The sequence below is a fragment of the Centropristis striata genome, chromosome 15 (assembly GCF_030273125.1).
Source record: "Centropristis striata isolate RG_2023a ecotype Rhode Island chromosome 15, C.striata_1.0, whole genome shotgun sequence".
In the NCBI taxonomy this organism is placed as follows: Eukaryota; Metazoa; Chordata; class Actinopteri; order Perciformes; family Serranidae; genus Centropristis; species Centropristis striata.
In genome coordinates, this window is record NC_081531.1 from 16,492,995 (window position 1) to 16,505,540 (window position 12,546).

General features: G+C 39.6%; 1 protein-coding gene across 1 annotated transcript in view; it reads left to right on the forward strand.

The window, feature by feature from the left end:
* Nucleotides 1-12,546, forward strand: part of myo7ab (myosin VIIAb) — a 44,963-nt gene that overhangs the window by 23,990 nt on the left and 8,427 nt on the right. The window contains exons 20-38 of the mRNA XM_059351332.1: nucleotides 132-226; nucleotides 862-946; nucleotides 1,096-1,314; nucleotides 3,270-3,587; nucleotides 4,862-5,071; nucleotides 5,271-5,447; nucleotides 5,793-5,882; nucleotides 6,468-6,595; nucleotides 6,987-7,113; nucleotides 7,489-7,608; nucleotides 8,261-8,434; nucleotides 8,803-9,030; nucleotides 9,122-9,292; nucleotides 9,379-9,496; nucleotides 9,584-9,710; nucleotides 9,906-10,075; nucleotides 10,995-11,185; nucleotides 11,959-12,083; nucleotides 12,165-12,322. Of these exons, the coding sequence (XP_059207315.1) occupies nucleotides 132-226; nucleotides 862-946; nucleotides 1,096-1,314; nucleotides 3,270-3,587; nucleotides 4,862-5,071; nucleotides 5,271-5,447; nucleotides 5,793-5,882; nucleotides 6,468-6,595; nucleotides 6,987-7,113; nucleotides 7,489-7,608; nucleotides 8,261-8,434; nucleotides 8,803-9,030; nucleotides 9,122-9,292; nucleotides 9,379-9,496; nucleotides 9,584-9,710; nucleotides 9,906-10,075; nucleotides 10,995-11,185; nucleotides 11,959-12,083; nucleotides 12,165-12,322 (3,031 nt within the window). The remainder of the gene's footprint in view (nucleotides 1-131; nucleotides 227-861; nucleotides 947-1,095; nucleotides 1,315-3,269; nucleotides 3,588-4,861; nucleotides 5,072-5,270; nucleotides 5,448-5,792; nucleotides 5,883-6,467; nucleotides 6,596-6,986; nucleotides 7,114-7,488; nucleotides 7,609-8,260; nucleotides 8,435-8,802; nucleotides 9,031-9,121; nucleotides 9,293-9,378; nucleotides 9,497-9,583; nucleotides 9,711-9,905; nucleotides 10,076-10,994; nucleotides 11,186-11,958; nucleotides 12,084-12,164; nucleotides 12,323-12,546) is intronic.

Sequence of the window (12,546 nt, forward strand, 5' to 3'; positions counted from 1 at the left end):
GTGATTAAAACAACTTTCATTTTAAATTAAATTACACATATCATATCAATAACCTGATTGAGAAATGCAGTATAAATAAAGTTTATGTTTATTTATTTGTCTTCTTCATCCATCGGTTTTCTTCTTGTCAGGACCACCACGACATGCAGCTGGAGATCGAGAGGGACCAGGGCATCACAGACAAGGTCATCCTCATCCAGAAGGCTGTGCGTGGACTCAAAGAGAGGTGAGTAATGTTTTAGGACAGCGCATGATACATATTTAATTAAGAGTTAGCCATCCTTATATGTTTGATGAGTAAACCTCCATGTTCCATTTCTTGTTCAACTCAATGTGGTTGAAGAAACAACCTAACTTAACCCATGGATTGTGCATCCATGTTTTACTATCATATACGATGTTTTATATTAATATTCCTGCTGCATTAATGTGTTGCCTTTTACTGCTGTAGATATGCAAGGTTGTGTTCATTTTACCTTCATGTACTGTTTGTCAATTAAATAGACAGCAATGCATTATATTATCTAAGGTCTGTTTGTAGCATCACTGTCCTTTGAGAACCATGTATCTCTAAAAAGTCAGAAAAACAGCTGTTTTCAGCTGAGTAAAGAGTTTATTTAGCATAAGAAGCAGGAAAATTTTCTCAACAAATAAAGGAACACTTCATCGTTCGGTTAATCACAAACATTCAAATCAACACATCAGAGATACACATTTTCACTGGACAGTATAACGTATCAGTATAACGTTGCAAAAAATACAAATATTTAAGTAAAGTACCTCAATGTATAGCACCTAAATAAACAGGGCTCAGTTACATTCCACCACTGCCTGGTTTATAATCTTCTTCCTGTGTTGTAGGACTCACTTTCTCCGCCTGAAAAGTGCCGTGATTGTTATCCAGAAGGTGTGGAGGGGTTATCGATGCAGGAAGAAATACCAGATTGTGAGTTCTTTACACCTTCAATAGTTTTTCAGTTTCATTCACTTGTCATCATTCTGGTCTTCTCACCAGCAGCACGATGCATTGGTTGTCAAGTCAGGATTATTAAATTGCCATGCAAATCTTGCTTTTAACACTCTCCTCTCCTTCAGATGCAGTCTGGCTTCGTGCGCCTCCAGGCCGTCTGCAGGGCAAGAAAGTACTACGTGAGCTATCGGAAAACTCGCCTTCGTGTTACTCTCATCCAAGCCCGTTGCCGGGGCTTCATGGTCCGGCAGACCTTTTGGCGGCGTCTTCGCGCCGTGTTGACACTTCAGGCCTACACCAGGGGCATGATAGCCAGACGCCTCTGCCAGAGGCTCAGGGCAGAGGTAAAAAGTCCTTATGTTTACTACTGCTACCTTTATGATGTTAAAGTGCCAGAGAGAAAGGGCTCCCACTGTTGAGGGTAGACATGGGGAATAACATGGGAAATAAATTATGATGTGTCAAACATTTTATTTGGCTTAAACAAACTGTGAGGGCTCATGATACTTGTTCTGCAGAATTAGATACAGATTAGATATTAAAGACTGTAAAATAATAATTTGACATTTTGGGAATTTTGTAGGGCTCTACCAATTAGTTCAGAGCTTCATTCATAATGTTGAGATTCAGCTTTAAATCAACATTCACATTTTTTTTATTTGCATGTTTTTCTTCTGTTTAAACATATTATTATTTATTATTTAAATTGGTTCTCCTGTCACATTTTACTCACTGTGGCCTGTTTTTTTACTGATATATGTAAGTCCTGGACTTCTATGGAAAGAGCAAAAACATGTCTTTCATGCAGTATAACAGTTCTAATGCCATAAATTAGTTAAAAATAAATAAATAACATGCATGTTGAGTTTCTTTCATAACTTATTTTTACCAAACAATTATTTCACATTTTACATATGTATATCAAGTACTATTTAGTATAATTTGGGGGATTTTTCAAAAACAACATGCTTTTCAAACCTGCTGGCAGATTTTGGGGTTCAGAAGGTTATATGTATTATAATATTTTTAGAATATCATGGTGGCTGAGTATGATTTAGTTTGACCTTGTGTGAGCCAAATATTTCCCATAACTCCAAAACTCATAATTTGATGACGTAATCATCTACCAAATTTCACATTAAACATTATGTGACACAACATTATGCTTCAATCCATATTTGTTGGCATTAAGCCTTTATAATACATAGTTTGCGGCAGTCTAGCATCAATGTTATATCATTTCATAACACCATCAATTACATTTATATAGCATTTAATCTACTAAAGCACTTTATTTAAACTTAGGACGTTGAGTTTTTACTTTTAGTTTAGGGTAATGGCATCATGAAACATGACATTCAAGGCTACATTTGATCATCTAAATAGAAGCTTCAAATGTAAAAATAAATAAATAAAAAATCCCATACAAAAATAAATTCGGTATGGCCCTACTTATTGTTTTATTTCTGAGCGTTAAATGAGACGATGTCCATATTCTAAATATGAAGCTATAGTCAGTACAGCTTAGCTAAGCATTAACACTGGAAACAGAGGTAAACAATAAGCTTGGCTCTGTCCAAAGGTTGAAAATACCTTGAACCACCTCTCAGTAGGTTCAGACTACTTTTACATCACTGCACCTTTTTTCTTTACTCACACTGAGGCCTTCAAACACACAAAAAAAGACCTGGTCATGTTAAGAACAGTCTCTCATGTGAACTTAGCCTCAAATATGACACCATAAAACCTTCTTTTATACATCGTTTTTCAGTTGGTTTGTTTAAACTTGGTTGCATGTTGCATGTGTTTAAGATATATACAAATGTTTGAGCTTGAATGTTTTTAGTAAAAAAAAAATGCTGTTCTGTCTGCCATTGTTGCACATTCTCATCTTCTCTTGTTCTGAAAGACAATGTTGAATAAATTATTTGTTTTGTAAATGTTTGTTTAATCTCAGTTTGTTATCAGCTTGATAAGATATAAATAGCTTTCGGAGAACTATCAAATAATATTCCTGAGCAAGTCTGCAGTTCCTGAGACCCGACAAGGAAGAAGTTAAGTGGCTGGAAGCCCCTTTAAATAACGTACGTTAGCCAAATACTGGATAGAGATAAAAGTACTGTCTATTGCGTTCAGCTTTTAAGAATAGTTAATATTTTTGGATCATTGTTGTAGTCCGTAATGTTTCCCTTCAGTTCCTCTGCTTTAGTTTTAAACAGACAAGTAGTCTGTAGTAGTAATCAGTATAACACTCTACCTGCCTCTGTGAACCCTTTCCCCCTCTGTTTGCCCCTCACAGCTGCAGCATCGCCTGGAAGCAGAGCGCCAGCGCCTGGCCGAAGAGGAGCAGCTGCGAAACCAGATGACAGCTCGGCGGGCCAAAGCAGAGGCAGAGAGGAAACACCAGGAGAGGCTCGTTCAGCTGGCCCAGCAGCAGGAGGAGAGGGACAGGGAGGAAAAGGAGGAGGCGAGGAGGAAGAAGGAGCTGCTGGAGCAGATGGAGAGGGAGAAGGAGCAGCCTGTGGATCACTCAGACATGGTCGACCGCATGTTTGGCTTCCTGGGGAACTCTGGGCCGCTGCCCAATCAGGACGGACAGGCACCAGCTGGTTTTGAAGTATGTTTTTATGTTTTTTGTTGTCAATTAAAGCTGCTGATTTGTCATTCTGCCGCCTTAATAGAGAATTGGGGCAGTGGATTTTTAGGGGGAGATAGCAGGTCAACATTAAATGCCACATAGAAGAAGTTTACATCATCAGAAAGCTGTGGATCTGAAGATTAATTTTAGATTCTCAGCACTGTGCGTTAACTCATTCTGGTCATAAAGCTCTAATAGTCAAGTCAAGTCAATTTTATTTATATAGCCAAAAATCACAAATCAAAGATTTGCCTCAAAGGGCTTTACAGACTGTACATGGTACGACACACTAGACCCTCACATTGGCCAGGGAAAAACTCCTCAAAAAACCCTTTTAACAGGGGAAAAAGAAGAAGAAACCTCAGGGAGAGACAGAGGACGGATCCATCTCCCTGGATGGATAGACGTGTAATAGATGTCGTTGTACAGGGCAGATCAACAGAGTAGAATAGAGTAGATAGAGGTTGAGGGGGGAGAGGGAGGGAGGATAGAGAGGAAGGGTTGAGAGGGGGAGAGAGACAGAGAAGAGCAGGAGTTCTGATAGTGACACAGTAGCAGGTGAAGCGCCACCACTGGCCAGTAGTGATGCGTTGAGTGTAGAGTGGACCGCAGAAAAGGAGCAGTCCCATCTGGAGCCGACCAAGATCCACAGCAGTGACACCAGCAGGAGTGAGTGCCGAGCAGGACCACAGCTCCACACCCTGTGAAAGTGAGAGCAAAGAAAAATGCAAATACAAGCTTGTGACATGTATACTTGGGAAATCAGAGAGAAAGAAGGAAAAAAGTCCATTTCCATGTTCAAATATGTCCCATAAGTTGTTGCAGCAATTTTTGGTTGATACCATGATACCATTTATTGCACACATTTGATGCTGAATTACGCAATTTTTTAAATTCGAAAATGAATAAAAAAGGGGAAAAAACCACCAGAATATTACATCTATACACCAGGACGTGTGTAACAACATAAACAATTGTGACATGCTGTAACTTACTTTCAAAAACATGACACATTTTGGAGATTCATAGGGCGTTAATTTGAATTAACAGCATGGCTCTGCGTATTCCAATGTACGTAGATCTGTCAGTTGATTAGTGAAGACTTGAGGTAGGAGTGGTGGTGGTGCACAGGTAATAGTACAACATTATGCAAAAGAAGCCCAGTGTGACAGAGTATTTGCATGTAAAAAAAAAAAAGACGTGTTGCACATATTGACGTTTTTCTTCCCTCTGTGTGTTTTCCTTCTGCTCAGGACTTGGAGAAAACTTCTCATGGTGAGGAAGCTGAAGTAGAGGTGCTGCATGAAGCTCTGCAGTTACCTGATGAGGAGGATGAGGATTTGTCTGATTACAAGTTCTCCAAGTTTGCAGCCACATATTTCCAGAGCGTTTCCACTTACACCTACATCAGACGACCATTAAAACAACCTCTGCTTTTCCACGAGGACGAGGGAGACCAGCTGGTGAGAAACTAAAGCCCTCTCCACCTCTCAGACATCCACTTTAGCCCCTTTTCCAGTGGAGTTTAACTATAATTTGCTGATGATACTTTGCTTTGTTGCTTTAGCAAAGGATCTGAATAGTTCTTCCAGCACTGTTGAAAGGTTACAAAAAGATTCACTCCCCTTCCTGCTGATTTAGACACCCTATTCTCTCCCTCAGGCTGCATTAGCGGTGTGGATCACCGTGTTGAGGTTCATGGGAGACTTACCGGAGCCAAAATGCCAGATGGTCATAAACGACGGGAGCGAAAAGATTCCTGTCATGACGAAGATCTACGAAACACTCGGCAAGAGGACCTACAAGAGGGAGCTGCAGGAACTGCAGGTTGAAGGAGAGGTGAGACAATGATGCTGTAGAGTCAAGTTGTTTCAAATCATTCTTGAGCATGTTTGTTAGCCTAACTGATGATTTCAATATGTCCTTTATTGTCATTGTATTTTTTTTAAATATACAACAAAATGTATGTGTTCTTCTCATATAATGTCTTTTAAAAGACATTCAGACATTACGCACATGTTATAGTCTAAAAGATAATAAATAGTTTTAAGGTATGAGATAAAGTGGCGATGGATGAAAATTATGTGTTATTGTCCATTTAGAACCTGAACCACTTCAGAACCTGTTCTTTAGTCCGTTGATCAGGTTAACACAGTAATCATCGCTCCATGTTTGTGTCTACAGAACAGCTCCATAGACAGCCAGAAGAGGAACAGTGTCAGACACAAACTTGTGTCTCTCACCCTGAAAAGGAAATCCAAGATCACTGAGGAGGTGAGATTCAAAAGTTTCTTCCAGAATGTTTTGTTTATTTGACATTTTGGGCATTTAGTGGGCACCAACAACATGTTGATCAATCAATACGATTACAGCTAAAAATAACAAACATTTTGATATTTAAAGTGGAAAAAGACAACTTGGATCAGACTATAGAGCCTCTGTGCCATTTTTTTATATGTTCATAAGTGCATGTGCCTTATCACACTAACAAAAACGTTATAATCCTCCTGTTTTGTGTCATAAATGGAGCCAATATCCAGGGAGAGCGTCCCTGGTGGCAGACAGAATTGCATAGTGAAAGCGAGGCTGTTATGGAACCAATCTAAACGCATATTGCTTTATCCTTCTATTTACATTGTGTAGTCAATTCTTACTTCATAATGATAAGTTAAAGCAAAAAGACCAGCCTAATAACACTTTTATGTTCTTTGTTTGTTAGCATGTGGTCTAATTTCCATCATGTTTGATTTTAAAACACCATTCTCAATGCAAGCAGAGGGCACATGTTAACAGACAGGGTGGATTTGTTCAGTTGATTTGCTTGTTGAGGAGTTTATTTCTCTTGAATATCGGCGGCAGGTGACCAGGCGGTTGACGGACGGGGACTACAGCCTCCATGGGAACAGCATGTTGGAGGACCGACCCACCTCCAACCTCGAGAAACTTCACTTCATCATCGGCAACGGCATCTTACGGCCCGCCCTCAGGTGACCTGCAAGCAACCTTCCTGTGCTTTAAATTATTTCCTTAAAGTTTTTCAATACTTGTTATGGAAAAATGTGTGGTTTAATGAGGAAACTCCACAGATTTACCTTGTCAAAGTCAAAATGATACATATGTGAAGGCAATTTTTCTAAGGTTTTGCTGCACCAGTTTTAATACTTAATTTTCCTACAAAGTCATTGAAGCGTAATATGGGGGAGTGATTTTAATGTGATGGTGGTAGACATCAAGAATATATAATCTTGTGAATATTTATTCAAATTTTATTGGCAATTTTACCAGCAAAACATTCAGTTTTTCTCTGAAACAGTTAAAATGAACCACATCACTGTGTTTTGGATCTGGTTTTGTTCAGCTGTTGTTTTTCTCTCTCAGAGATGAGATCTACTGCCAGATCTGCAAACAGCTCACTCAGAATCCGTCCAAGAGCAGCCACGCCCGCGGATGGATCCTGCTGTCCCTCTGCGTTGGCTGCTTCGCCCCCTCCGAGAAGTTTGTCAAAGTAAGAAAACCTCTAAATCTCTTCACATGGGAAGTCTCTGCACTATTCTCTGCAATCTTTTTTTTTCATATGTTTATAATAATTGATGGGAACATTCAGGAAATTAATGCAAGTAGCGAATTCACACTTAAAGAGGCAGGGAAGTTGCTAGAAAGTAAGCAATCTCACTGTAACTAAGCAGAAAAGGCTGTCAAATTTTGCTCTCAGGTGGCCAAAATGGTTTATTTTGTAATCTATCACATTTTTTCAGTTAAAACTTTAAAATGGCTTTTCAGTCCAGTTTGTATTTCTGTGCTTCAATATTTAATTTCACTCAGTGTCAGTGATTTATTGAAGGTGTTCTCTATCTGCTGTTTTCTTTCTGTCTGTTGTCAGTATTTACGGACATTTTTAAACAACGGCCCCCCTGGTTATGCTCCATATTGTGAGGAAAGGTTGAGGAGGACGTTTGCCAACCGCACAAGGACCCAGCCGCCATCTTGGTTGGAGTTACAGGTACTGAACATGCTCGCTGCTCTGAGTTAGAGTTTTCTGATCACGCTGGTATCTGCGGGTGCTGAGCAGTTTTTCGAATTTGTTCGAATTTGCAGATTACAGTTTCATCAAAAATAAAAATAAAAAGTTTTTTAATGTGTTTGTGGTCTAAAACTATGCATCAGTGCAGTCAATAAATAATCAATTAAATCATTTGAAATTGTTTTTAAGAGACATAAAATGTTGTGCTTTCATAGTTTTGCCTGTATGATCATTAAACTTATATTAAATTGAAATATGTGGTACTTTCTTGTAAACCTGTAGAAAACCTGTTGTTTTTAGCCAAATTATTCTGAAAAACTGTAAATTGCAGAACCAACGCATCTCAACCAAGTATTGTATTTATTTATTTACTGCATCATCATAAAAAAAATTAGAATACATGAGATTTCACAGCTGATTGTTTGCATGTGATGAATTAGTGGCATTATAAACATCTTAACCATTTTGATAATATCTTAAGTCAGTTCATGTGATAAAAAAAAAATCATAAACAAGTGACCAAATCTGAATGGATGACTTTTTTTTTTTTTAAGTGGCATTGCTTGGAAAAAATAATGACATTTTTGTTATTAAAACCTTGTACTTGAATCTGATCTTTCTTGTCCATCAGGCCACTAAATCGAAGAAGCCCATCATGCTGCCAGTAACGTTTATGGATGGCACCACCAAGACCCTCCTGGCGGACTCCGCCACCACCGCCAGTGAGCTCTGCAACGCTCTGGCAGACAAGATCAACCTGAGAGATCGATTTGGCTTCTCTCTGTACATCGCCCTGTTTGACAAGGTAAGACCATGTACAGTATATATTTTCTGTATAAGGGAAGTGTTGGTTTATACAGTCACTACTACGAAAGTGCTTAATCGACGTACATTACTTGGGTATTTCCATTTTATGCAACTTTAGACTTCTACTCAACAACAGGGGCAAATATTGTACTTTTCACTGCAGTACATTTGTTTGACAGCTTTAGTTACTTTACAGATGAAAACATGTGCCTCCAGATGTGCTGATTGTGAGATACATGGTTATTAAAGTATTTTCGCTGCATGATATGAGCACTGTAACGTCTCATTAAAATTCATTGTTGGCTGGTACAATTGAGGTTGTATATTCAAATATGAAATCTCAAATTAATGAACTTTTTGGATCAGGTGTCGTCTCTGGGCAGCGGTAGCGACCACGTCATGGACGCCGTCTCCCAGTGTGAGCAGTATGCTAAGGAGCAGGGAGCCCAGGAGAGGAACGCCCCCTGGAGGCTGTTTTTCAGGAAGGAGATTTTTAACCCCTGGCACAACCCTGCGGAGGACCACGTCGCCACAAATCTCGTTTACCAGCAGATCGTACGAGGGGTTAAATTCGGAGAGTACCGATGTGAGAGGGTAAGTATCTGGTTCAGTCTGTCAAACACTTTATCAGATGTTTGATTTTGGTTTCTCATGATTGCCTCTTTGCCCTGCGTCTGCCCAAAAGGAGGAGGACCTCGCAGAGCTGGCCTCTCAGCAGTATTATGTGGATTACGGCTCTGACATCCTCCAAGATCGCCTGCTCAGTCTCATCCCCTCCTACATCCCAGACAGAGAAATAACCTCCACTAAGACCGCAGAGAAGTGGTCTCAGCTCATCATCAGCGCCCACAAAAAGGTATCAGTCACCAAAACTGACAATTCTGTCTTTGTGGCTTTTTAACCAAATTGTGCAACAGTAACTAACTGCAACTGTCTGTGCAGGGATTACACACTAAAAGAAGGCTGAACACACAGAGAGTGAAGGAGGACGTGGTGGATTTTGCTCGTTTAAAGTGGCCTTTACTCTTCTCACGCTTCTATGAGGCCTTCAAATTCTCAGGTCGGTATTAATTATTGTAAATATGTCTTACTACTGTAGTTATCTGTAATTATTTGTACATGGATATGACACCGTCTGTCCACACAGGACCCAGTCTGCCCAAGAATGACGTGATCGTGGCTGTGAACTGGACTGGGGTTTACTTTGTGGATGAGCAGGAGCAGGTCCTTCTGGAGCTCTCGTTCCCAGAGATCACTGCTGTGTCCAGCAGCAGGTATGACAACACCATGTCCTCAAAGATACACTGATTAAAAGATTAAAATATAATCCATAACATCATTTCCAGTCTAATTTAAATCTAAATTCTGCTTAGTTCCACCGTTCAAGAAGATTGCACCAAACTTCTGACAGTTCTTAGTCATTACCCAATTTGATGTGTTTCTTAGCAATTTTTCTTCATAATTTCTAGAGGGGGGAAACTCCAGGGCCAGAGTTTTACCTTGGCCACCATCAAGGGAGACGAGTACACATTCACCTCCAACAACGCAGAGGACATCCGCGATCTGGTGGTCGCCTTCCTCGAGGGTCTGAGGAAGAGGTCCAAGTATGTGGTGGGACTGCTGGACTGTCCCAACCCCGGTAAGATTCACTTAAAAGGAAGACATATGACAGTTTTTAGTGTCTAAGAGCTTCGGGTATACTTGATAAAACTGCTGCTTGACTTCAGGTACACTTGCACTCAAAAGTTTGGGGTCACCCAGAACATATCTGTGTTGTTTCACATAAAAACAAACTGTTTAATTCATGGAATAGTTACAAAATGAATCAAAAATATAGGAAAGACATTGACAAGGGTAGAAGTTATAATTTTAACCTGTACAAATCTCCAATTTTACCTCTAGATACTCAACTAGCTTGAGGAAGGATCATTTTATTGCTTATCAAATCAACACAAAACTGTTTTCAGCTGTGCTAACTTAATGCTCAGGTGTTTTAATGATTGATCAGCCTTTCGGCACTATAAACATGGATGAACACAATGTGCCACTGGAACACAGGAGTGATGGTTGCTGACAATATATAATAGATATTTTATAAGAAAATCAGCTGTTTCCATCTTTAATAGTCTTTTACCACATTAACAATTTCTAGACTGAATATCTGTTATTTTAATTTAAAAAGGTGTTTAGCTTTTCTTTAAAAAATAAGGACATTTTAGGCATTAAGGGCAGTCCGTGGCCTAGAGGTTAGGAATCGGGCTTGTAACTGGAGAGTCGCTCGAATCCCAGGACTGACAGATCAAGGACTGAAGTGCCCTTGAGCAAGGCACCTTACCCCCCTGCACAGCTCCCCGGGTGCAATAATGTGCTGCCCACTGCTCCTTGCATGGTGTGTTCACTTGTGTGTAATAAAGGATGGGTTGAATGCAGAGGTTGAATTTCCCCATTGTGGGATTAATAAAGTAATCTTCTTCTTCTCTATTTCTAAGTGAGAGAAACGTTGGAGCAGTAGTGTATATTTTTAAAAATAGTCTTTATATGTAATCTACATCTTGCAGCTGGGGTAGACTCCACTTTCCTGAGTTTCTGCAAGGGGGATCTGATCATCCTGGACGAACACGACGGAGAGCATGTGATGAACTCTGGCTGGGCTCACGGCATCAACGACAGGACCAAACAGAGAGGAGACTTCCCTGCTGACTGTGTCTATGTGCTGCCCACTATCACCAGACCGCAGTATGACATAGTGGTGAGTTGAGCCGCAACACACATCAAATAGCATCTGGTATGCTTTTACTTTGTAATGTGACTATAATTAAAGTATCTGCAGGCTGTTGAAAGTCTTAAATAGCATTCAATTGGATTTCTTTACCAACAAATAGTATTAGATTTGATCCAAACCCTTTTTTTAAAAGTCTTTCATAGACAGTAATGTTAGCTATTAATCTGGAGATTTTCAACCTCACTCATGACCAGTGGGATTGTTTGAATTGTAAATTTCGCAACAGCAGGCTGTTTAACTGCTCATCAACTCATAATGAGTAAGAGCGGCTGTCACAAAATACTTAAATTAACTCAAATTAATTGTTTTGTAATTGAATAATCAACTTTCTGTCGCTTATTGCTGATCTAAGTCAGTTTACTTGAACTTCCCATTTACAGCAGCTGTATTTTATGCATCACTTAATAAAATAATAATTAAATATATTTATAATAATGCCTAAAATGTGGACATAACTTGGGAAAAAACATGATAGTTGCCAAGAAAAATATCCTGCCATGCTATGTCATATTTTATAGTATATTTATTTTTCTCAATCTTCTGTAAAGGAAAGCATATTTTCCAAAATGCTGAAATATTTGTTTTAAAAACAAAACCTACATTATAGCCGTTGACTATGATATTCCTCAATAGGTTTATCTGTATAATAATATTTCAGGAGGAGATTTTTGTCTTTGCATGTGAAGTGATTGTAGACTTAGGCTTCCCTCTTCAACTCTCTCTCTCTCTCTCCGTCTCAGGCTCTCGTAACTATGACTCCTGATCAGAGGCGAGAATCCATCGGTTCGTCCCAGATGAACGTCTCTGACATTGAAGACAAGACTAAAGCCTACACACTGGAGGAGTACTCCTATGACTATTTCAGGTATGTTTTTGAATGTTTTTCTTAGTTATGTATAATCTACGTTTCATTGTTTCTAACCTGCATCATGCTGCATGTTTCCAGGCCTCCTCCTAAGAGCACTCTGAGCAGGGTGATGATCTCTAAGAGCCGGGGGAAGGACCGTCAGTGGAGCTGCACCAGGGAGCCTCTCAAACAGCCTCTGCTGAAGAAGGTCCTGGCCCATGACGAGCTCTCCCAGGAGGCCTGCCTGGCCTTCATAGATATCCTTCAGTGGAGGGAGTGTGGGTTCTGTGTTAAATGTTTGCATCAGTGGCACCCATTTTTTTTGTCTTCATTTCTAAATAACAAACGATTTTATGCTTTCTAACCTTAAGAAAATAATAAGCTCTTACTTCCTTACTGTCAATAAATCACTTTAAAAGACCACAACCAACCATGAATTGATCTAAATGCCATGTTATCACCCATAAAATGTGTTTTCTGC